A 27,200-nucleotide genomic window follows, 5' to 3' on the forward strand; every position below is an offset into this window, starting at 1 on the left:
AGGGTGCTGCCTCTGCTGCTGTCACATCTGGACAACCTGGCCCTCCGGTTTGTATTTAACCTTAAAGTTACTTACATTTTTCAAACTACAATTTAGGAAACTCAAGTTCATTTAATCAACACAATGAAACATTAATTTTGTTTAATGATGATTGTCTTTTTATTGACTGAAATAACAATGCTTTCAAGTAATCACATGATACGACATGTTCTATTAATGATATTGCAGCAAGAAACCATTCTAATTGTAAATTCCTCAGCCTATTATTGAGGGGAACCAAGCTTTCTTTTATCCCTTCCAGTGATACATAGAGATAGTAAAACTCCCAAACTGGCAACAATGCTGTCTCTTAACCCTTTCCAATCTGATTTGTATCCTGGTTTTCGTAGGGGGCTTACTCTTTTTCTGCCGTTATACAACGGTGCTATATGCTGGCTAAAGCCAGTACTGCATGAGGTGACACGTTGGATAGGCTCCGACAGCGGAGAGGCTGGCAATATACAGTAAGAGAACCCCGACGGGCATCTTCCAACATCGGAGCTGTACAGCTTTAAATCATAATGTCTTCAGATGTCAGACAGTGGATTGGGAAGGGTTGAAATTTCTAGTCTTGGTTTCCTTACACAGTGGATCTTTAAAATAGCTATGCCACAAAACCATATTAAAATTGATACCATTTGTTGTGGGTTTTGATACAGAGTTTAGTGGTGATCCAAAGCAGATTTCATCCCTTCAGTTAAAAGAGTGAATTCATTTCAATTGAAGAAGTGAAATCTGCTGAGGCTCTGCACCAAGCTCCCATGTCAAAATCCACACAAAATGGTGTCAATTTTTTTATGTGGATTTTGGTGAATATTTTTCAACTGCAGAAAATCTAGGCCTAAATGTGCCACATGGGAATACATCCTTAACTTGGTTGATGTCATTTTTCAGTTTTTCATTAGCTTTTTAGGAACCATCATTTGCTTTAGCTCTCACTTTCTGCCCCCTCATCTGCTAGTGCATGGAAAATAATACATTCTGGTCAAATCTGTGAACAGATTTGCTTTGCCTGTGTTTGACCAACAGACAAGTGTTAGGACAGCTACTTGTGCCTGCCACCTTCTTGCTATTCCTGGCAGATGCAGGCCCTGCTCCCTCTGTATGAATAAACTGCTGTATACTTTCCGACAGCACTGCAGGAGTTAACCCTCCCCAGTGCTCTCCGTCCAGCTGCAGGGTAATAGGCAATTACCTCCCTATTTAGCTGAGCTGGGGATTCTCCTTCCTTGCCTGAGTGTTGGTGTGTGTTGGCTTCTGTCAGTTACCCAGTGCAGATCTTTTGTCCCTGTCTAGTGTGTCTGCACCTGCCTCTGCTTTGTTTATATGCCATCATTCCTGCTTCTGTACCTATCCATTTGTTTTCTGTCTGTCCCGACTCTGCTCTGTTATCTGGTTACCATTCAGCCTGTTGCATGGTGCCTTGCACTGGTGCTTCTGACTCCCCATTGGTCAGCTGCCAACCACACCAGGACTACTTCAAAAGGTAGTGGCTTGCTCGGTCCCACGCAGCGAAGTCCAGATCCCTGTACAGGGGTTAAAGAGTAAATACTGGGGAGCCAGCAGGATAACGCCCTCAGGTTTAGCCCAAAGCCAAATCAATTGGTTGGCACAGTGGACCCACACTCTCTGTCTGTAACAGCAAGTTTCCTATTGCAGAACCATAATTTCCATATTATGTGATATAAGACAATGAGTGCAGAAATACTTTAATGAAAAATCCAGAATTCAATCTTCATTGTTTTATACAAGGGAAATATAGTTCCATAATAAGAAATTTGCCAATTAGTAAAACACAGGAGAAGCAAATGTTCAGACTTTAGCTTTGTCTGCAATATAGATGAGCATTAATATATCACTCCTTATACCCATTTAATTTATGATAATTACAGGGGAAGGAAATGCTAGTATGTTACATTTGTAATTCCTAATTAACAATAATTGTGTTCATTGGTGTCTTTATACAGTATATATGTAAATATCAAGACCAATTTTAAGAATACACCTACAGAGTGATCAATAGTTTTTTTTAATAACCAAAAAACCTTTATTGAAATATTTACAGCCTGAGATTTTTGCTGACCATACCCAACTGACTCAATAAGCATAAGTATGCAGCATAATAATAGTACTTTTAGAAATTCCAAACAGAGGAATGTGGCATACATATAAGGCTAATTTCGCACTCTGCTCGATTTCTTGCTCTCCAACCTGTGGTTTCTCTGCAGATGCATTACTTCATGGCAGTAGTGATCCTCCGATGCAGCTGACGGCCGCGCTGGAGGATCGGCAAGTGTTTCCCATTATTTTCAATGAGAAACCTTGCCTTGCAATGCACTCACGTGCACCTTGCATGCTGTGCAATGCTTTTGCAGGCCCATTAAAAACAATAGGCAATACGTTCCAAAGGAATGGCCAAAGATAGCACGAAGCTTGAATGCGTGGGTTAATACGTATACGCCCATATGACACAGGCCAATAGGCACAATATACATACAAAACTAAATTCATGTAATTAGGCATTGACAAGTCAGTATAAGAGAAGAAGGCTAACATTAAGTAATTGTGACTCCAGATAGATGTAAGGGTGGAGAGACAGTATGTCAAGAAGTGAGTAGGGTGAAAGCTTTTGCAGTATCCAGGGACACAAGGATCCTGGAGCAGCTACTGTCATGCTTAGATTGTAAATCAATGAACAGACGCATTAGGTTAAGAGCTGTATTTCTCCCCAGTATAAAACAAGATTGATTCACGCGTACTATATTCAAGATTACCTTATTTACCCTACAGGCTAGCACTTTTGCCCAAATGTTAATATCAACTTGCAAATTATCGTAGATCTTTGCCAGGTTTTTGTAATACAGCAGTGAGAACTTCTGTCATGGATTTAGGAATGCTTTCAACTGAATATGCTTCATTATATAATCACTAAAGAATTGGTGCTTAGCATGGAGAATATACTCTATAATTTAGCTGGCAAATGTTGTTAAATGTAGATATAGCCTATATAGCCTCTTCTATTCCTTCTGGTAATACCGGACTAACCAGGTATGCCCTGCTATCTACTATATATATATATATATATATATATATATCAGCAGCAAATTATCTATTTTATAAATCATAGATAAACATAGTCTATGTCTTAAAAAGTCTTAATATCTTGCAGTTTTCACACTGACCACTAAGCTTAATAATAGACTGGCACATCCGTTTTTTTCAACAGTCATTAAGTGAATCAGGATTCGGCATTCACTATATGTGATGATGACAGCTTATTTACTCCCCTTCCCGACTCCTAGACCTCTGCACAGGTCACAGAGCATGCCTAATTTAAAGCATCTTTAAATGCTGTTAACTGTAGCAAAGGCAAGATGGCTGCCCCAATAGCCATGAGCGAACAATAGAATTTATAAAAAATCTACAATCCGAATACAGCAGCAGATTAGACAAATGGAATGTTCCACTATTTGGTTTTAATTATTAAAAAAACAATATAGGTGTTACATTTCCTTTAGGGCTCAGTCACACGGGCGTTTTGTCGCACTAATTTTTGTGCGTTTAACTGATGCGTTTAAAAAATCACGTGACCGAAGCAGACGTCACGGTGAAAAATTTGCACCTAGCAGCGTTTATCCGTGTTGGTAAAATGCCCTTCTGACCTGAGTATATGCGCAGTGTGCATCAAAATGCGCATGAATCTTTGAGCGGCCAGAACTTTTTCATCGTGCTCCATGACGGGAGTACAGTGCGGCGTGGTCAAAAAATAAAAATCGCAGGCATTTTCAAATCCTGCGAATTGTTGTGTCCTATAATTTTTGCTGCATCCATTTGTGCGCATGTGAAATTCGCACATGTGACCGCTGTCATTGAAAAGCATTGCTTCTATATAGATGTGGAACGCAAACGCAACTGACAGATACTCGTACAAACGCCTGTGTGACTGAGCCCTTAATGAAGGAAAGGAGTCTGAGTCAAATATTCTCTTGCAGCTTGGATAGAGGCACTAGTTGAAAGAGAGTGTAATGTTTAATAAAATACACCAAATTCTTGTATATGTATTTGGGGTTGGTTATTAAATTGCCAGCTGTTTCAAGTATTTTAGTTACAGATGGACGTTCTCTATCTACCAAGGGCGACTCAAGCCAACGAAAAACACGCTTGTCTCTCTGCTTATAAAAACATTTTTAGTGAAGAATTATTTGCTCTCTTCCTTTTTTCCAAGGAGAGCATAATATTGCTCTTTCCTCACAAACCAGTTCTGTTTACACTCAAGAGAAGGGAATCTAATCTAACTTAGTTCAGCCTTAAAAGTATCTTTCCCCTATTGTTATACTGTGGAGGAGATGCCTTTCTTCAGATCATGAATAGCTTGTGACAGCTCCTCTGCTGCTTAGGCCTTAAATGCATCCCAGCTATATATAGTAAAGGGGTATCCAGGCCTTGGTCAGAGAAAAGCGTGCTCTATTCCTCTATAAAATAAAGGGTAGGGATTAGTAAGGTCAGCCAGAACAAGCGCAATTTCCAGTAAGGACGAGGTAGGCAATCCCCCAGTACAAAGTCAACACTAGGGGATCATGTTCATATTGTGATAAGTGTTCAGCATTCATAATCAGTCTGGCACAACAGGTAGTACAGTGTTTGCGCCAAAGACCCCACCATGCCACCTTTTCACACAGCAGGAGGATAGCAAAACATGTGTGCCAGGTCTAATCTTATAGATCCACCTTTCATCCAGCAAAGCTCTAAGTGCTTTCCATCCCCTCCAGCACTCCTTGGAACATTGCAGGCACCACACCAGGGCCACAGACTAGATATAGGCCCAGTCAAGGCAGCTGAGAAAAAAGTAATGTCTTAGCTTCTGGAGACTGAATAGGCCACAACCGCCAGACTCCTCAACGTCAGCAGTAAGTATCCAGACTGAGGAAGGAAGACTATGCCTTATTGTGGTTTGTACAATCAGGAGGAGCAGGATTTTAGCCTAAATTTTCAGATGCTGAGCAAGCATGCGTCTGCTTTTTCTCCCATTAGGCCATGCACCCCTTTCCCCAATGAATAGTATTTTTTAGCGTACTTTATACCATTTGAAGATACACTGATCAGTCGTAACCTTAAAATGGATGACATTTGAAGTGAATAACATTGATCTCATTACAATAGCAGCTGTCAAAGAGTGGCATATAAAGGGCAACAGTGAACAGTCACTTTTTTGAAGCTGATGTGCTGGAAGCAGAAAAAATAAGAAAGTGTAAGGATGCGAATGACTTTGAGACAAGGCAAATTGTGATGGTTAAATGACAAGTCAGAGCTTAAACGAAAACTTGCTCGTCTGTCTGATCTCACAGAACAGCTGCTATAGTACAACTTGCTAAAAAAGTTAATGCTGGCTATGATGGAAAATGGACCTGGACAAATTAGAAACTGAGGTGAAAATAGGTGGCAGAAACATCAACAATCTCCATTATGCGGATGACGCAACTCTGCAGAAACAGAAACTAGACAACAAGTGTAACAAACAGAGAAGTCCTGAATCATATAAGACCCAATATATCACTGGAGAGCAAAATGACCAGGCTTGGGCTCACATATTTTGGCCATGTAATGCACGCAGAGTTGCTAGAAAAATCTATAATGCATAATCAGATCAGTGGCAAAAGAAGACCCGGCCGCCAAAGGACATGATGGCTTTGTATTGCTAAACTTGATACTGGCTGAACAACTGAAAGGAGCAGTGTAATATCAAAAAATGTGGAGGAAGCTTGCCTTTACGGTTGCTGAAAGGTTGTGCATGACTAAACAGCTAACAACAGCAATGATTATTGATGAACAAAATTTTGAAAAGTGCAGTACAACCGGTTTGCTGAACTTCTGCAAAAAGTCAAGTTCTGTCTGAATTAGTTTAAATCGAAATAGAAGTTCACCAAGATGCCTAAAACTGATGTCTAACAATGTCTAAAAGTCATGAAAGGTCTGCATAAAACTCTGTGAGTGTTATACCATGCTTTTATGACTCTTAGACACGTTTATAGACCAGTGTTCAGGACTAGTGTTGAGCAAACCAAATCCGTAGAACCTTGTTTTGATTAGAACTATGTTAAAAGCTCATTTTGGGTTTTATACCGAACTGAACTTTAGCAAAGTTTGACCTGCAACGGGGTTCTTCTGGTTTGTTTCGCTCAACATTAGCTATGATAGAAAGATGTCAAAACACGCAGTGAATCGTAGCTTGCTGCATAGTGTGTCCATGCTGACCACTTCCAATGGCTGAAAGTGCCTCCCATATGCATGTGAGCATCAGAACTAGAACATGAAGCAATGGAAGAAGCTGCCCTGTTCTGATTAATTACATTTTTATTTACATCATACAGATGGCTGGGTGCATCTGTGTTGCTTACCTGGGGAAGAGATGCACTATAGCAAAAAGGCAAGTAGGCAGTGTGATTCTCTGGAAATGTTCTGTTGGGAAATATTGGCTTCTGCCATTCATGTGGATAATACTTTGACACACCACCTACCTAAACATTATTGCATGCCAAGTACACCCCTTCATGGCAGTCCTCTTCCCTAATGGCAGTGGCCTCTTTAAGCAGGATTGCACCCTGCAAAATTGCTCAGGAATGGTGCAAGGATAATGAAAAACTGTTTTAGATGTTGGCCTCCAAATCCTCAAGATCGCTATCCAATAAAGCATCGGTGGAATGTACTTGAAAAACAAATCCAATACTCTAAGGCCTCACCTGCAAATTATAGAATTTAAAAGATCTGCTGCTAACGACTTGGTGCCAGATAGCACAGGGAACCATTAAAGGTCTTCATAAATCCATGCCTCCAGACTTGCTTTGGTAGTACAATTCTACGCTATATTATTAATTTTATGGCTGATCAGTGTAACTAGCCTATATTTCACAAGACACAGTAATCTGTAGTGTAAACTGGAGGCAGCTTTGGTGAGATGAGAGCTTAATTGTTTCCCGTCTGATAATGACAAGATATGACAGTTTAGAAACCCATTAGGTTTTGTTCACAGCTGCATTTGGAGACACCATCACACATTCTGTCATATTTTATAGGAAAAATAGTGCATGCAGCAGGAAAATTCCTGTCAAAATGACTGGCATGTCAGTCAACCAGCTGGACCTCATTGTAAGTCAGTGGAGTCCACACGGTGCCAGTGGTAACCCTTGTATAAGAGATTTGGCTGAGTTGTAATTTTAATATAATTAGAAACACCATGTCAATATGCAAAGAACCTTAAATAGACCTTTAACCAAAGTACAAAGCATTGTGAAGGCCCATTCAGGTGGCCATATAGTTGGGCCCTGTGCTTTCTGTATATTGCACGGACAGCACATGGCCCCGCAAATATCCTATGAGGCTAATCACGTAAATATTCACGTAAATACCGATGGTCTATGTGAAAGAAATTGCTGCATGCCTTCTTCTCCTTTTGGTGGATGGATGCAACTAGCATATACGATCTGTAGTATCCACGAATATCAAACAACATATGGACATGGATGACTGTGTGCTGTCCAATGCAAGTTGTGCCCAAGTATCTCAGGCACAACTTGCATATGGCTGTCTGAATATGGTCTAAAGGTGACGATACATAAGATCAGCTATGTCCAGCTGTTGGACCACAGGTTGCATGTGGTTCCCACATGCCTAATATGCAACCTCCAGCAGTAGGTAAATTCATATAATATTGCTAATCTTGCTGATTAGACATGAACCCTGCAGCACATTTGTCCCTAACTCCAAAATGAGTGTGGATATGTGTATATATGGGTATTTTTATATGATATGGTCTGTTCCCTTCAAATGTATTTTGCCAAAAACTAGAACAGATATCATGAAAAGTTTCAAAAGTTTTTAGCTATATAAAATACTAGTAATTATTAGGGAATTATAGTACCAGTGTTTCTGGTAGCGCATCACACACACAGCAGCCTGATTACCACACAAAACAAACACAGCTTGGCTCCTCACACATCAGTGACATCACCACAGGTCCTTTAGCCCACCGAATCTCTGTGGGGGAGGTAGGTCAGTGTGTTCTGTCAGGACCACTGAGTTGTGTAGGAAACTATAGTACCAGTGTTTCTGGTGGCACAATGTGCCACACAGCTCTGCTACATGGTACATACATTATGATCCCCACACATCACACACATCAGCTTGATTACCACACAAGACAAACACAACTTGGCTCCTCCCACAGCAATGACATCACCGCAGGTCCTTCAGCCCACTAGATCTCTGTGGTGGTGGTAGGTCAGTGTGTTCTGTCAGGACTGCTGAGTTGTGTTTAAGATAAAAACAGCTTAGTTGTATTCTCATTTTGCTATTTTGTCCTCCCCTTTTCAAGAGCCCTAGCTGTGTTGTTCTTCTATCGGTCAGACTCTGTGTTTTATATATGTTTTAGGACCTTCGATAATGTCACCAGGGGGTGGAGCGATGACATTACCAGGGGCGGAGCATGAGAATCACACTTACACACATACAAACGGACAAGTGGTTGTTAGTAGTTTGACTAGCCCTTTTCACAATAGTCCTGCTACCCTCTAAATTTAAGGATAAGCTTACACAAGGGTAATATGCAGTGAATGGAGTCAATCAAACTACATTGATTTTCATTGACCTACTCACATTAGCGTTTCTTTATTGCGCATAATACGCATATAAAAAAAGAATGCAGCATGTTCTATTTTACAGAGTTTTAGGCCCGATAAAGCCCTATTGTTCTCTATAGGTGTGTAATAAATGCTGTACATACGCAATTGCATTATATGTAATGTCGCTAAGTGACAGATTGGGAAATTGAAAAAAAAAGAAACAAGTCACACTCCGCATCACAGCTTGTGTGAAGTATGCTTTTTAATATTCAGTGCAAAATCACTGCCCTACACAGCGATATGCCTTCACACCGCCGGCTCATACAGTGGTAAAATATTGCATTATTCACACAGCATTTCACACATACGCTCGTGTGAGCCGACCCTAAGTTAAATTACCTTATTTGAAAACTAATCCTTTCTTTTTTTTTAATTAACCTTGTCAAAGTAGCTTATTATTTGTATAAGAATATGGGTTCAAAATATATCCAGCTACTAGAAATAAACAGATTTCTTATGTTAAAGCATGGCCTATACTTTCAAAAAAAGTCTATCAGTGGACATATATCAAAATAGTCAACTAGTCGAGCAAAAGCCAATAAAAGTTTATTTTATACTTTGTTGTATCCTCTTTAAATAGAATGACTTCTTCTAGTTGAGAAGACATCAAGTTCATTAGTGCTTGGCACTCCTCAGGGATGGTTGAATTCTAAATTTGCTGAATGCTTGCCTTTAATTTGTCCTTGGTGCAGCATGGAATTTTACACAGCAGCTGATTCATTTTTCCCCATTAGTACTCAGTCAGCGACAAATTAGGGCTGTTTGCAAGCCAGAGAAGTGTGGGGATCCCATTTTGAGCCAACCAAGCTTTAATCAACTTAGCCGTATGGCAGGACACTGCATCTTGTGTGTGCCTAGCCGTAGACTCAGCTCAGTGTGATGACTGGCCTTTATATTCAGTCAAGAGCTATATTTGAGGCCCCCAGGATATGTTGGAATGACCACTACTGCATTAAATGAACTGATAACTCAGCTACTAAAGATAAATAAATTCAACAGAAAACTGTTCGATTAACATTAGAGATAACAGGGTGAGCGGTGAGTTGGGGGTAATGAGCAGGGGTGAGCGGGTCTCCCTTGCTCTCCCCCGCCGGCCCCTGAATCTTTTTGGGTAAGCAGTAGAGATGAGCGAACACCAAAATGTTCGGGTGTTCGTTATTCGTAACGAACTTCCCGTGATGCTCGAGGGTTCGTTTCGAACAACGAACCCCATTGAAGTCAATGGGCGACCAGAACATTTTTGTATTTCGCCGATGCTCGCTAAGGTTTTCATGTGTGAAAATCTGGGCAATTCAGGAAAGTGATGGGAATGACACAGTGACGGATAGGGCAGGCGAGGGGCTACATGTTGGGCTGCATCCTAAGTTCACAGGTCCCACTATTAAGCCACAATAGCGGCAAGAGTGGGCCCCCCCCCCTCCCAACAACTTTTACTTCTGAAAAGCCCTCATTAGCATGGCATACCTTTGCTAAGCACCACACTACCTCCAACAAAGCACAATCACTGCCTGCATGACACTCCACTGCCACTTCTCCTGAGTTACATGCTGCCCAACCGCACCCCCTCCCCCCCACAGCGCACACCAAAGTGTCCCTGCGCAGCCTTCAGCTGCCCTCATGCCACACCACGCTCATGTCTATTTAGAATTGCGTCTGCCATGACGAGGGACCTCAGGCATACACTGCAGAGGTTGGCACGGCTAGGCAGCGACCCTCTTTAAAAGTGGCGGAGCGATAGCCCACAATGCTGTACAGAAGCAATGAGAAATAGAATCCTGTGCCACCGCCATCAGGAGCTGCACACGTGGGCATAGCAATGGGGAACCTATGTGCCACACACTATTCATTCTGTCAAGGTGTCTGCATGCCCCAGTCAGACCGGGCTTTTTAATTCATAGACACAGGCAGGTACAACTCCCTATTGTGAAGTCCCTGTCGACCCACAGCATGGGTGGCTCCCTGGAACCCACCGGCGGTACACAGAAATATCCCATTGCATTGCCCAACACAGCTGAGGTAGTAATGTCGTGCTTAATGCAGGTGGGCTTCGGCCCACACTGCATGCCCCAGTCAGACTGGGGTTCTTTACAAGTGGACACATGTAGGTTTAACTCCCTGTGGACCCACTGCCTGGGTGGGTGCCAGGAAGCCACCGGCGGTACATAGAAATATCCCATTGCATTGCCCAACACAGCTGAGGTAGTAATGTCGTGCGTAATACAGGTGGGCTTCGGCCCACACTGCATGCCCCAGTCAGACGGGTTCTTTAGAAGTGTACAGATGTATTAAAAACTCAGTGTGCACCTACAGCATGGGTGGCTCCCTGGAACCCACCGGCGGTACACAAAAATATCCCATTGCATTGCCCAACACAGCTGAGGTAGTAATGTCGTGCGTAATACAGGTGGGCTTCGGCCCACACTGCATGCCCCAGTCAGACTGGGGTTCTTTACAAGTGGACACATGTAGGTTTAACTCCCTGTGGACCCACTGCCTGGGTGGGTGCCAGGAAGCCACCGGCGGTACATAGAAATATCCCATTGCATTGCCCAACACAGCTGAGGTAGTAATGTCGTGCGTAATACAGGTGGGCTTCGGCCCACACTGCATGCCCCAGTCAGACGGGTTCTTTAGAAGTGTACAGATGTATTAAAAACTCAGTGTGCACCTACAGCATGGGTGGCTCCCTGGAACCCACCGGCGGTACACAAAAATATCCCATTGCATTGCCCAACACAGCTGAGGTAGTAATGTCGTGCGTAATACAGGTGGGCTTCGGCCCACACTGCATGCCCCAGTCAGACTGGGGTTCTTTACAAGTGGACACATGTAGGTTTAACTCCCTGTGGACCCACTGCCTGGGTGGGTGCCAGGAAGCCACCGGCGGTACATAGAAATATCCCATTGCATTGCCCAACACAGCTGAGGTAACGTCAGCTGTAATGCAGGTGGGCTAAAAATTAATTTGATTACACTGTAGGCGAGGGCCCACAAAAATTGCTGTATCAACAGTACTAATGTACATCCCAAAAATTGGCCATGGCCAGCCAAGAGGGCAGGTGAAACCCATTAATCGCTTTGGTTAATGTGGCTTAAGTGGTAACTAGGCCTGGAGGCAGCCCAGTGTAACGAAAAATTGGTTCAAGTTAAAGTTCCAACGCTTTTAAGCTAATTGAAACTTATAAAAATTGTTCTGAAAAATTATTTGAGTGAGCCTTGTGGCCCTAAGAAAAATTGCCCGTTCAGCGTGATTACGTGAGGTTTCAGGAGGAGGAGCAGGAGGAGGAGGAGGAGGAATATTAGACACAGATTGATGAAGCACAAATGTCCCCGTTTTGGATGGTGAGAGAGAACGTAGCTTCCATCCGCGGGTGCAGCCTACGTATTGCTTACGTATCGCTGCTGTCCGCTGGTGGAGAACAGAAGTCTGGCGAAATCCAGCCTTTGTTCATCTTGATGAGTGTTAGCCTGTCGGCACTGTCGGTTGACAAGCGGCTACGCTTATCGGTGATGATTCCCCCAGCCGCACTAAACACCCTCTCCGACAACACGCTAGCCGCAGGACAAGCAAGCACCTCAAGGGCATACAGGGCTAGTTCAGGCCACGTGTCCAGCTTCGACACCCAGTAGTTGTAGGGGGCAGAGGCGTCACCAAGGATGGTCGTGCGATCCGCTACGTACTCCCTCACCATCCTTTTGCAGTGCTCCCGCCGACTCAGCCGTGACTGGGGAGCGGTGACACAGTCTTGGTGGGGAGCCATAAAGCTGGCCAGGCCCTTAAAGACTGTTGCACTGCCTGGGATGTACATGCTGCTCGATCTACGCACATCCCCTGCAACATGGCCCTCGGAACTGCGCCTTCTGCCACTAGCGCTGTCGGCTGGGAATTTTACCATCAGCTTGTCCGCAAGGGTCCTGTGGTATAGCAACACTCTCGAACCCCTTTCCTCTTCGGGAATCAGAGTGGGCAGGTTCTCCTTATACCGTGGATCGAGCAGTGTGTACACCCAGTAATCCGTAGTGGCCAGAATGCGTGCAACGCGAGGGTCACGAGAAAGGCATCCTAACATGAAGTCAGCCATGTGTGCCAGGGTACCTGTACGCAACACATGGCTGTCTTCACTAGGAAGATCACTTTCAGGATCCTCCTCCTCCTCCTCCTCCTCAGGCCATACACGCTGAAAGGATGACAGGCAATCAGCCGGTGTACCGTCAGCAGCGGGCCAAGCTGTCTCTTCCCCCTCCTCCTCATCCTCCTCCTCCTCCTGTACGCGCTGTGAAATAGACAGGAGGGTGCCCTGACTATCCAGCGGCATACTGTCTTCCCCCGCCCCCGTTTCCGAGCGCAAAGCAGCTGCCTTTATGGTTTGCAGGGAATTTCTCAAGATGCATAGCAGAGGAATGGTGACGCTAATGATTGTAGCATCGCCGCTCACCACCTGGGTAGACTCCTCAAAATTACCAAGGACATGGCAGATGTCTGCCAACCAGGCCCACTCTTCTGAAAGGAATTGAGGAGGCTGACTCCCACTGCGCCGCCCATGTTGGAGTTGGTATTCGACTATAGCTCTACGCTGTTCATAGAGCCTGGCCAACATGTGGAGCGTAGAGTTCCACCGTGTGGGCACGTCGCACAGCAGTCGGTGCACTGGCAGCTTAAAGTGATGTTGCAGGGTGCGCAGGGTGGCAGCGTCCGTGTGGGACTTGCGGAAATGTGCGCAGAGCCGGCGCGCCTTTACGAGCAGGTCTGACAAGCGTGGGTAGCTTTTCAGAAACCGCTGAACCACCAAATTAAAGACGTGGGCCAGGCATGGCACGTGCGTGAGGCTGCCGAGCTGCAGAGCCGCCACCAGGTTACGGCCGTTGTCACACACGACCATGCCCGGTTGGAGGCTCAGCGGCGCAAGCCAGCGGTCGGTCTGCTGTGTCAGACCCTGCAGCAGTTCGTGGGCCGTGTGCCTCTTATCGCCTAAGCTGAGTAGTTTCAGCACGGCCTGCTGACGCTTGCCCACCGCTGTGCTGCCACACCGCGCGACACCGACTGCTGGCGACATGCTGCTGCTAACACATCTTGATTGTGAGACAGAGGAGGAGGAGGAGGAGGAGGGTGCTTTAGTGGAGGAAGCATACACCTCCGCAGATACCACCACCGAGCTGGGGCCCGCAATTCTGGGGGTGGGTAGGACGTGAGCGGTCCCAGGCTCTGACTCTGTCCCAGCCTCCACTAAATTCACCCAATGTGCCGTCAGGGAGATGTAGTGGCCCTGCCCGCCTGTGCTTGTCCACGTGTCCGTAGTTAAGTGGACCGTGGCAGTAACCGCGTTGGTGAGGGCGCGCACAATGTTGCGGGAGACGTGGTCGTGCAGGGCTGGGACGGCACATCGGGAAAAGTAGTGGCGACTGGGAACTGAGTAGCGCGGGGCCGCCGCCTCCATGATACTTTTGAAGGACTCCGTTTCCACAACCCTATACGGCAGCATCTCAAGGCTGATGAATTTTGCGATGCGGACGGTTAACGTTTGAGCGTGCGGGTGCGTGGCGGCGTACTTGCGCTTGCGCTCGAACACTTGCGCAAGCGACGGCTGAACGGTGCGCTGAACTACACTGCTGGATGGGGCCGAGGACAGCGGAGATGAGGGTGTGGGTGCAGGCCATGAGGCGGTAGTGCCTGTGTCCTGAGAGGGGGGTTGCATCTCAGTGGCAGGTTGGGGCACAGGGGGAGAGGCAGGGGTGCAAACCGGAGGCGGTGAACGGCCTTCGTCCCACCTTGTGGGGTGCTTGGCCATCATATGTCTGCGCATGGTGGTGGTGGTGAGGCTGTTGGTGTTGGCTCCCCGGCTGAGCTTTGCGCAACAAAGGTTGCACACCACTGTTCGTCGGTCGTCAGGCGTCTCTGTGAAAAACTGCCAGACCTTAGAGCACCTCGGCCTCTGCAGGGTGGCATGGCGCGGGGGGGCGCTTTGGGAAACACTTGGTGGATTATTCGGTCTGGCCCTGCCTCTACCCCTGGCCCTGGCCACCGCACTGCCTCTTGCAACCTGCCCTGCTGATGCCCTTGACTCCCCCTCTGAAGACCTGTCCTCCTGAGTAAGCGTTGCACACCAGGTGGGGTCAGTCACCTCATCGTCCTGCTGCTCTTCCTCCGAATCCTCTGTGCGCTGCTCCCTGGGACTTACTGCCCTTACTACTACCTCACTGCAAGACAACTGTGTCTGATCGTCATCGTCCTCCTCACCCACAGAAAGTTGTTGAGACAGTTGGCGGAAGTCCCCAGCCTCTTCCCCCGGACCCCGGGAACTTTCGAATGGTTGGGCATCAGTGACGATAAACTCCTCTGGTGGGAGAGGAACCGCTGCTGCCCAATCTAAGCAGGGGCCCGAGAACAGTTCCTGGGAGTGTTCCCGCTCCTGAGCAGGTGTCATTGTAGTGGAGTGAGGAGGCTGGGAGGAAGGAGGAGCAGCAGACAGAGGATTCGGATTGGCAGCAGTGGACGGCGCAGAACTGCGGGTAGACGATAGGTTGCTCGAAGCACTTTCTGCCATCCAGGACAGGACCTGCTCACACTGCTCATTTTCTAATAACCGTCTCCCGCGTGGACCCATTAATTGGGCGATGAATGTGGGGACGCCAGAAACGTGCCTCTCTCCTAATCGCGCAGCAGACAGCTGCGACACACCTGGATCAGGAGCTTGGCCTGTGCCCACACCCTCACTTGGCCCTCCGCGTCCTCGGCCACGTCCACGTCCACGTCCTCTAGGCTTACCCCTACCCCTCAGCATGCTGTATTACCAGTGATTAGATTTCCCAGGCAGGAAATAAATTGGCGCAAGACTGCAGGCCAAATATAATTTTTGCCCTTTTTGGAAAACGAAAGGCCCCACTGCCTCTAGTGAATGAATTATCTAAGTTTAATAACTGCGCTGTGTCCCTGCTTATGTGTCACAGAACGTGAGGGTAGCAGAGTTATTATAACTCTTGGAGAGCAGGTATTTTTTTTCCCAATTAAGGAAAGCAAATGGCGAACCCAGCAGTAAACCGTAGCTGGCTGCGTATGATTTAGCAATGTTTTTCACGCAGCTCACACGTCTCCACAGGCGTAAGGACGGACACAGGCTGGACAAATAGATTTCTTTTCAGTTTTTTCCCACCAACAGGCAGCACTGCGTATATTCAATGAACCTGCGAAGTTTAATAACTGCGCTGTGTCCCTGCTTATGTGTCACAGAACGTGAGGGTAGCAGAGTTATTAACTGTGGCAGAGCAGGTATTTTTTTTCCCAATTAAGGAAAGCAAATGGCGAAGCCAGCAGTAAAGCGTAGCTGGCTGCGTATGATTTAGCAATGTTTTTCACGCAGCTCACACGTCTCCACAGGCGTAAGGACGGACACAGGCTGGACAAATAGATTTCTTTTCAGTTTTTTCCCACCAACAGGCAGCACTGCGTATATTCAATGAACCTGCGAAGTTTAATAACTGCGCTGTGTCCCTGCTTATGTGTCACAGAACGTGAGGGTAGCAGAGTTATTATAACTCTTGGAGAGCAGGTATTTTTTTTCCCAATTAAGGAAAGCAAATGGCGAACCCAGCAGTAAACCGTAGCTGGCTGCGTATGATTTAGCAATGTTTTTCACGCAGCTCACACGTCTCCACAGGCGTAAGGACGGACACAGGCTGGACAAATAGATTTCTTTTCAGTTTTTTCCCACCAACAGGCAGCACTGCGTATATTCAATGAACCTGCGAAGTTTAATAACTGCGCTGTGTCCCTGCTTATGTGTCACAGAACGTGAGGGTAGCAGAGTTATTATAACTCTTGGAGAGCAGGTATTTTTTTTCCCAATTAAGGAAAGCAAATGGCGAACCCAGCAGTAAACCGTAGCTGGCTGCGTATGATTTAGCAATGTTTTTCACGCAGCTCACACGTCTCCACAGGCGTAAGGACGGACACAGGCTGGACAAATAGATTTCTTTTCAGTTTTTTCCCACCAACAGGCAGCACTGCGTATATTCAATGAACCTGCGAAGTTTAATAACTGCGCTGTGTCCCTGCTTATGTGTCACAGAACGTGAGGGTAGCAGAGTTATTAACTGTGGCAGAGCAGGTATTTTTTTTCCCAATTAAGGAAAGCAAATGGCGAAGCCAGCAGTAAAGCGTAGCTGGGTGCGTATGATTTAGCAATGTTTTTCACGCAGCTCACACGTCTCCACAGGCGTAAGGACGGACACAGGCTGGACAAATAGATTTCTTTTCAGTTTTTTCCCACCAACAGGCAGCACTGCGTATATTCAATGAACCTGAGAAGTTTAATAACTGCGCTGTGTCCCTGCTTATGTGTCACAGAACGTGAGGGTAGCAGAGTTATTAACTGTGGCAGAGCAGGTATTTTTTTTCCCAATTAAGGAAAGCAAATGGCGAAGCCAGCAGTAAAGCGTAGCTGGGTGCGTATGATTTAGCAATGTTTTTCACGCAGCTCACACGTGTCCACAGGCGTTAGGACGGACAGAGGCTGGACAAATAGATTTGTTTTCAGGTTTTTCCCACCAACAGGCAGCACTGCGTATATTCTATGAATAATAACTGTGTTGTGGCCCTGCCTATACAATTCTTTCCCTGCAGTATCAATGGAGGGTGGAATGCTCTGCAGAGGCGATTTTGAGAAGCCCAAAAAAAATGCAGCACAGCCAACAGCAGCCTGGACAGTACTGCACACGGATAAATATGGCCCTAGAAAGGACCGTTGAGGTTCTTGAAGGCTACACTCACTCCTAACACTCTCCCTGCCTATGCAGCACTTCTGTCCCTAATGCCAGGTGCAACGGTCTGCAGAGGCGACTTTGAGAAAAAAAAAAATGCCACTGCTAACAGCAGCCAACACACAGCTATCAGTGGCCCTAATAAGGACCTTTGGGGGGTCTTGAAGCCTACACTAACTACCAATTCTTTCCCTACAGCAGCTCCGGTATAAACAGCACTGTCCCTCATCTAACTCACACCGCATCTGAGGCGAGCCGCGGGAGGGGCCGACTTTTATATTAGGCGAACACCTGATCTCGCCAGCCACTCACAGCAGGGGGGTGGTATAGGGCTTAAACGTTGCAGGGGGAAGTTGTAATGCCTTCCCTGTCTTTCAATTGGCCAGAAAAGCGCGCTAACGTCTCAGGGAAGGAAGTGAAAGTAACCAGAACACCGCATGGTGTTCGTCACGAATAACGAACATCCCGAACACCCTAATATTCGCACGAATATCAAGCTCGGACGAACGCGTTCGCTCATCTCTAGTAAGCAGGCATGTACTTAAAAATGGCGATACTCGCTCGAGTAATTTGCTCAACTCTAATTAACATATCCCTGTACATTCAGTATATAAAATTGTTTCAATTTTATAATTTCAACAATATAATTACTAATAAAATAAAAATATATGAAATAAAAATACCAAATAACCAAAACCTTCTAAACTGTATGGTGACTAATGCTAAAAGTCTGACCAACGAGGTTTACAAACTGGAAGTAGTAATATCTGAGGAAAACGAAGATATAGCGGGAATAATTGAGACTTAGTTGGATGAAAGCTGTGACTGGGTGGTGAACTTACAGGATTACAGTCTGTTCAGAAGAAATAGTAAAAACCGGAAAAGAGGAGGGATTTCTCTTTATGGAAAATCTTGTTTGAAGCCCACATTACAGGAAGGTATATGTGAGGGAGATAAACATGTAGAGTTTCTATAGGTAGAGATACATGAAAGGAAAAGCAATCATAACATGCTCATAAAGGTTTTCCTCTTAAATGAGGAAAATGGCCTTCTACCTCATTGGGGTTTTTTGCCTTCCTCTGGATCAACATTGGGATGGGGGAACAAAAGGCTGAACAAAATGGATATATATCCACATCAGGGAGGCGTTACCCGTATTGGCTTGGAGTTACTATACAATATCTGGTGTAATACTCTGTGGGAGTATATTAACTGTAAATGAAATGGACTCACCCGGTGTATGGCGAGTGCCCCTGTGAAGAAGCCTCACCAACACCTCAACTTCCTTGTAGGCTTGTAAATCCCCTGGTGCGTCCGATAGGCTGCTGGGCTTCTGTGTCCTGCTGGATAACAAGACCCACTCGAAAGAAATTCGTATGTAGACTTGATAGAAAAATCGCCCGCGCTACCCGGACCTGTACACCAGGGTCAGGCTGTACACACTTCTTGCTTTAAAGTTTTATTAAAGGGGTTGTCCCGCGAAAGCAAGTGGGTCTATACACTTCTGTATGGCCATATTAATGCACTTTGTAATGTACATTGTGCATTAATTATGAGCCATACAGAAGTTATCAAAAGTTATTCACTTACCTGTTCCGTTGCTAGCGTCCTCGTCTCCATGGAGCCGTCTAATTTTTAGCGTGTAATCGCCAGATTAGACGCGCTTGCGCAGTCCGGGTCTTCTTCTTTTCTGAATGGGGCCGCTCGTGCCGGAGAGCGGCTCCGTGTAGCTCCGCCCCGTCACGTGCCGATTCCAGCCAATCAGGAGGCTGGAATCGGCAATGGACCGCACAGAAGCCCTGCGGTCCACCGAGGGAGAAGATCCCGGCGGCCATCTTCACAAGGTAAGTATGAAGACGCCGGACCGCGGGGATTCAGGTAAGCGCTGTGCGTTTTATTTTTTTAAGTCCCTGCATCGGGTTTGTCTCGCGCCGAACAGGGGGGCTGTTGAAAAAAAAAAAACCCATTTCGGCGCGGGACAACCCTTTTAACTATAATCTCTGTGTGACGCGATTTTTCTATCAAGTCTACATACAAAATGGATATATGTCTTTTTTAAGCCTAACCTACTATTCTATATTACTATGTAACATGACAGCATTGGAAAACAACTGTTGACAACAACAATATGAATTTTTTAGCTTCCAAAACATCTAGAAAGCCTTCTTTATTTGACACTGCTCAAATGATTGTTACTACTTTTACTGTATTCTTGTTTTCTTTAAGACAATTGACAATAAAACAAAAAGAGGTATATTACTATTCCTCAGGCTCTTCAACTAAACCAAATATAGCTAAAACGTACACCAAACCACATGCCGGTCATGGTTAATGCATTCCCCTGTCCTTCGCAGAACAGGTGCTAAAAGCTTTCTACAGTAAGGCATTATGAGTGCTAGAATTCCCTCCACAGTCATTTTTAATTAGAATATTGTATTTTATGAAGTGCCATTTTTTGCCCCAAAGATAATTTCTCTGTGTATAAAATTAATACCAAGATCAGAGTACTTCTCCTACAGACATTTAAATGAGCAATTTTCAAAGATTTCCAGATTTTTTCGAAAAGTCAGTATGACTACAGCCTTATCACAGACCTACATAAATCATGCAGAGCACTTATGCATTGAAAGATGGGTTGGAATATTGCAAATTCAGTCACAGATGTTACAGAAGTAATGTATTAGATTTATTTTTAACTCTCAGATAAAGATTGGTAAATCTCCATAGTTGATTTTATATGGGTAAAACATTGTATATATGTTAAAAAGGTGTCATATAGAGGTGTCAGTATACTGTATATAACAATTACTGATGCTTGTAAAATATCACTCTAAAAGCAGACTGTGAGGTATGAAGATTATTACTATTGACCAAGTAGGAATGTGCCGAGGATTTATAGTGTAGGGCCAGGGAAAGGTAAGTAAAATGGACTACCTACGGTGCAGCTCCAAGTGGTTAGACAAGAGGTATCATTTTTATACATACACTAATTTTATCCAGATATACATTCTACAGACTACCAGAAAGCTGCGCTTATCCAGTTTGCACTGATCAAACCGGGCCCTACAGCAGGCATTGATATTTCCTTTAATGACCCATGACCATAGCGGAGTCATGTGTGCAGATCCGGAAAGATAGAAGAGTGTTTGGAGACCACACAGCCTTCATGCTGTGCTTTACAGGATATGTAACTGCTATACAGATGGACATATTCTGCCCAAGAATCAATGATTCAAGGATAGCATACCTTCATACATACAGGATTCTACAGAGCATGCCATAATTGGATGTGTACAGAAAAAAGCATCTGCAAGCCTCCTAATTAAATCAAAGTATACAGAAGTACAATTAGGCCTCATACATTTGTATAGTTGCTATATTATGGCTCCATGCAATTACAGAGGCGTAGAAATGTAGTACTGCTGTGTGCATGAGTCCTTATATTTGTAAATTACTAAAGAAACATGATTCGTAAATTAAGTCCTTATAGAATATTCTAAATGCCTTTTCTTCCACCATTCAGAGGTTTCGTCACAAAATGCTGGAAGAAAAGGCAACACATGCTGTGCTTTATCTTCTGGTACAATGCCGGGCAGTTGAGCAGAAAGCGAATGGGCCCCATTATAGTCAATGAGGTCTGTTTCGCGCTGTTCAGTCTTGTCACAAGACAGACTCGTTCAACCAGAGGATTCCCTGCTTCTCGGTACCCCGACGCAGATGTGAAAGCCCCCTAATACTGTTGATATAAATAAATAACTTGTTTCACTATTAATATGCTTCTTGTTTTCATTCTAGGGCCCAAAAGGTGAACAAGGCCCAATGGTATGTTAATTCATAATATGATGTTTTCATAATTAGGAAACTACATGCTAATATGAAAAATACGGCACAATGTGCCACTGTAATTTCTAGAGTAATTAAAAATATAAATGTGCACTATTGAAGAGCCATATTATTAGCAAATAAATGGTTGCATTACTAACGTGTTATTTTCGGCTTGCACGTTAATAGATTATGTTTAAGTAGTCTCTTTTCCCACTGACATGTTCATTTAGCGATTGCATGCATCACCTGTTCCATTGAGTAAGTAACTGATAGAGCACAGCACTCTGAAAGTGTGAGAAGATGTTTCCAAAGGTGAGATGAAAATAAGGAAAACAAGATGCACATCTTGCATCTAATATGTACATCCTGTTCTTTATAGAAGGTGACATAATTAGATTGTAACAGCATGCAACATCAATAAAGTAAATATATTGTTTAGAGAGTAATTATATTTCTGTAGTCAATTAATTCATGGAAACTGGTGAGCATTTTGGTAAGTGTTCATAATAGTGATATTGCTCTTTGGTACGGTATGACATATCATATACATTGGAAGATTTCTCTCTCATATATATTTGGGAATTAAAAGTCACTACTATAAATATGGCGTCTTACTAAGTCTACAGTGTGGGCTCCTCCAATCTAGTTTCTAAAGTTCTGGGTATCTGAGTTTTTTTATCCAGCATGACTGTGCTTTATCAAAATCCATAAAAAGTAATATGTAGTCCAAGAGATGAAAAAGCACATCAGAGGTGCTGCCGGAACAATTCTATTGGAGGCTCCCAGATTCAAATTATTGTATCAAAATCTTTATTAGACAACTAGACCATGCAGTACAATGTATTTCAACCCTCTCTGGGTTCTTCCTCAGGTACAACTATCTTGTCGTGCTCCCTAGAGAACTCTATAAATTTTTGGGATAAAATATAGCCTGTGTCCTTGCTCAAGATGCAAGCTATCTCCCTGCCAAATTTAATCAAAATTATTTCAGCAGTTTAGCCGTGAAAAGGTAACAAATAGACAGATTTACTCTCGCATTTATAACATTAGTATGGATTGAGATGCTTTAGAGAATACTTCCCTGGACTGGTCAAGGCTTGAAACTAGAGATGAGCGAGCGTACTCGGAAAAGCACTACTCGCTCAAGTAATTTGCTTTATCCGAGTATCGCTGTGCTCGTCCCTGAAGATTCGGGTGCCGGCACAAAGCGGGGAGCTGCAGGGGAGAGCAGGGAGGAACGGAGGGGAGATCTTTCTCTCCCTCTCTTCCGCCCGCTCTCCCCTGCTCCCCGCTGCGACTCACCTGTCAGCCGCAGCGGCACCCGAATCTTCAGGGACGAGCACAGCGATACTCGGATAAAGCAAATTACTCGAGCGAGTAGTGCTTTTCCGAGTACACTCGCTCATCTCTACTTGAAACTCATCAAGTGAGAGACACAAATCTTTTCTATGCATTCCTCTCATTATACTATCCTAACCTCTTGGTGACCAAGCCTGTTTGCCCCTTAACCGCATATCCAAGTGATTCTGACATTGTTTTATCACAGAGGAATAAGACCCGGTGCCCCCCAAAGACCCATACTCACCTGTCCGAATCCGTCGTGAGTGTCTTCGCCAGTGAGCTGGCGCGCATGCGCAGTTGCCATGATACTTCTGCAGTGTTTACTGAGGAAGTATCATGGGATGGACGGCTTCCATGTACGGCTTTCATTGACTGCAATGGAAGCCATCTCTGTGATTTTCCGCACAGAATAGAACATGCTACGATTCTCGCCACGAGCGGAAAATGATTTCCGCTCGTGGTCAGAAACACAGCATGTCTATGGATGGGCATTGCTGCGAAATTCACGGCGGGCGTCCGGCTGCAAATTCCGCAGCGATAATCCATCTGTAGGCATTCGGCCTTATGCGCTGTATAAACATAGTGTACTTTTATAGTTGCAGAGTTTTTGTTTTCATTTAAGGGGCTAATGCTCATTAAATCACGAAATTTAATCCGTAATCCACCTGTCAGCATCTGTATCTTGGAAACCTTGATTTCATATCAACAGCTATAATACTAATGTTATTTTCATATATACCCCAAATAACTTTGTACCTTTACATCTAAGAAAGTATCTTTATAGAGGAGGAAAAAGTCCTGGCTTTTAGAATTGTTTGTACGCATTAGATGTTTTCACGTTAGCCATTTGATGAAGTGTAAATCATATCCAGCCTGCTTCAGAATACCAACCTGGAGGCACATGGTGTTCTTGCAAATTAAAATGAAAAATCTAAGCAATTGAACACACAGGCAAGCAAAGCATAAAAATAATTAAAAGAACACTTACAGTTTGATGATCTGTTATTTCAGTCTTATAGCCACTGGTAAGTTTATTTTTAGTGCAAATATGTCTGCCTTTTTCAGCCTAGACTCTTTTGCTGTATTCTTTATACATACATAAAAAGAAGATACATGGAGGGTTTTGTGTGGTAACATTAAAAGAAAGGGCTTGTAAAATGATGCAATGCATCACACAAAGCTCTCTTCATCAAAACATCGCTCCACAAGGTCAGGGTATTTCTTTGTCAATCCACTGCACATTTTCTGCCTTCGAGATTTCGGTAATGTTGTCGACTATTATTAGCTAATAATCCTTGCTTACAAGAAAATGTCAAGGTTTTTATTTTATGTTTACCAGTGCAATAGATAGATATGAGATAGAGATAGATAGATAGATAGATAGATAGATAGATAGATAGATAGATAGATAGATAGATAGATAGATAGATAGACTATAGACTAAAGATTTATCAATAGTGTTGTACACTACATATACTTATGAGTCGGCAAAAAAGTCATTACGTGTGGCATACGATGTTCTAGAAAATCCACTATGCATCTTAAAGGAGATGTCCCGAGGCAGCAAGTGGGTCTATACACTTCTGTATGGCCATAATAATGCACTTTGTAATATACATTGTGCATTAATTATGAGCCATACAGAAGTTATAAAAAGTTTTTTACTTACCTGCTCCGTTGCTAGCGTCCTGGTCTCCATGGTGCCGACTAATTTTTGGCCTCCGATGGCCAAATTAGCCGCGCTTGCGCAGTCCGGGTCTTCTGCTGTTCTCTATGGGGCTCCGTGTAGCTCCGTGTAGCTCCGCCCCGTCACGTGCCGATTCCAGCCAATCAGGAGGCTGGAATCGGCAGTGGACCGCACAGAAGAGCTGCGGTCCACGGAGGAAGAGGCCATCTTCAGCGGTGAGTAGAGAAGTCACCGGAGCGCCGGGATTCAGGTAAGCGCTGTGCGGGTGGTTTTTTTAACCCCTGCATCGGGGTTGTCTCGCGCCGAACGGGGGGGGGGTTTAAAAAAAAAAAAACCCGTTTCGGCGCGGGACATCTCCTTTAAGTACTTTTCTCTTCCTTGCACTATCTCATGGCTGGCAAACATTTTCACCAATATTTTGGGCCAAAAATACTGATTTCTTTAATACATTTGGTGCATATTAAAACTCCTTATAACCGCACCCAATAAAATAGACAATTTGTCAAGGTTTTTTTTCCAGACATATAAGTCCCTTACTATAAAATGTAACTTGTCTGTATCAGATCTTAAATATAACTAAATATCCCCCCTGTAGTGAGAGGTATATAAAGACCTAGTTCCCTGCCTGCCTAACCAGAGTTCAATCACCCCTCCCCCCAATTAGGTAAGAAAATGAAAATATATAGAGGCAGAGAGAAAGCATAGTAAAACCACTAGCCTTGATGGTGGACTAGCAGATGAACTAGGCTAGTGGCTTTACTGGTGAATCTTGGGTAGCAACTGTGGAAAAAAGAACTGGCAGTCATTAAAAATGTAATTCACCACACCTAAGTACTCTCTGCGAAGATTCTGATTAGCTAGTGTAAATTTAAAAGAGTCAAAGTCGTTTCTTCGTAAATGCTCATTCTTTTGATGGGCATGCCAGAGTACAGCACAACTGTCTATTCTTTTAACAGTGTTGACAGTACTAAATGGAGACCACTATTCAAATTCCTATTTTATGAACTTTAATCCAATCCTAACCTTCAGGACCAAGTACCCTTCCCATCAGAGCTACCCATAGCCATGGGCCTCATTACTTGAATGGCTTATCCCATCAAAAGAAGTTTAGGGATAACTAGGTGACTGGTGGGTTTCCAACTTCCAGGATACCAGTCAATGACAAAAAGGGGCTCCTGAAGGACCCTGAATGAATGACACAGTGGTAGAGCGTGCACATTGCACTCCATTAACTTAAATGGGATTGTCAGAGATAGCAAAGTGCTTGAACCCTGCTACTTCCAATAGTCACATTGAAATGAATAAAGGGGTGGTGCATGCGCTTAACCATTGATCATTTCATTTGGGGATGAAATGATCTCTATTCTCAGGATACGTGGGGGGTCCAGTGGTCAGAATCCAACTGATCTGTTAGTTATCTTCTATCCTGTGGATAGGGGATAACTTCTTTTAGTGGGACAATCCCTTAAAAAGATTGTCCAGGAATAGGGAATAGTCTGTGTTTTTTGTGTCATTCTTCTACATGGACTGTGTTACATCTTGTACTACATATGTAAATGGGGATGAGCTACAATAGTTGACATAACTCATAGATGATTTTGCTGTGATACTGTTTCTAGTAATCTAAAGCAGACATTTTTTACTAACTGCTCTAATGGAAATACTGTCATTGATCCTAGTATAGCCTTAATATAAAAACAGTTAAAGTGACGATTGTAAATACTTACATGCAGAATGAATAGTTAACATACTGCACCTGATGCCCTCCTTTTTAATGTTGCGGTTCATCCCATGCCCCGTCCTCAGTCCATGTAAGAAAATGGCCACCAGATTTTCAACTACCCTTCAAGAGTATGTTTTGAGAGTCTGAGATATTCCCTCCTGCTCTTGGATGTACCAGCACTGATGACATCAGCACTCTGTCCATCTCTATCCTTCCCTACAGCAGTCAGGAAGTGTCTCAGGCAAAAGGGTAGTATTAGAACCTGATGACCATTTTACATACATGAACTGTACATTCTGTATGTTTAGTGCCATCTTTACTGAGAATGGAGGGTTTGCTTTAGGCCAGGCTCACATGAACAGAATGGGTTCCACTTGCAGATATCTACAGCAGAAGACCTGTGAGTGATTGCGAAAATGAATTGCACCCGCAAGCGTGAATGGAACTTCTAAACTACATGCCTTTCAAAGTCGGAAGTATTACCGCGAACGGCAGTCGCAGAATTTGCAATTCATATCCAGTCGTGTGAGACTGGCCTAACTATTATGTTTTTCTGGTGACAAATACTGGGCATATGGAGGCCAACATCTATCTACAATGCACTGCATGTGACAAACCAGCAACTCTGATTATTCCAATGTTTTACACAACCATTGTAATCAACTAGATTTACTAGATTTGCACCTACAGCAGAATCGTCCTATACTATCAGCCTTTACTTTTAAAGCCATACCTCTTGAGTTCTCAACCATCTGAAATAAATTAGATGCTAAATAGAATACACATCTACTATGTTTCCTTATAAAATAATCCTAATTGTATGTTTATATCAACCAAAAATTCCTTTCATTTTACTTACGACAGAAGTCTTGTGGACTTGACTTAACTTTACTATATTTCCATAAGAAAATAAATAGGAAAAATTAGCCCGTAACGATTGCTTTGCTTAGCTAGAGATAAAAATGACTTCACGCTTCATAGCCTTTTCTATATTCCCTGTCTGGAGGTGCATGTGTTCACATCATAATTCAAGCAAGTTTGATGCCCTCTTATCCCACGCTTTAGGTAATGTAGTATTTTAACACTGCATTATTACAGTGTTTTATTATACCTATTTGTCCAGAAGAATAGTGAATCCTTTATACGTTTTGTACCT

The 27,200-nt window shown here is 44.0% G+C and overlaps 1 protein-coding gene across 7 annotated transcripts in view; it reads left to right on the forward strand.

Moving 5' to 3' along the window:
* COL19A1 (collagen type XIX alpha 1 chain) overlaps window positions 1-27,200 on the forward strand; it is an 859,492-nt gene that overhangs the window by 723,697 nt on the left and 108,595 nt on the right. For all 7 annotated transcript variants that reach the window (XM_066604267.1, XM_066604321.1, XM_066604301.1 and 4 more), the window contains 2 exons: window positions 3-47; window positions 21,264-21,290. In XM_066604267.1, the coding sequence (XP_066460364.1) occupies window positions 3-47; window positions 21,264-21,290 (72 nt within the window). The remainder of the gene's footprint in view (window positions 1-2; window positions 48-21,263; window positions 21,291-27,200) is intronic.

The sequence above is a fragment of the Eleutherodactylus coqui genome, chromosome 1 (genome assembly GCF_035609145.1).
Source record: "Eleutherodactylus coqui strain aEleCoq1 chromosome 1, aEleCoq1.hap1, whole genome shotgun sequence".
Taxonomy (NCBI): Eukaryota; Metazoa; Chordata; class Amphibia; order Anura; family Eleutherodactylidae; genus Eleutherodactylus; species Eleutherodactylus coqui.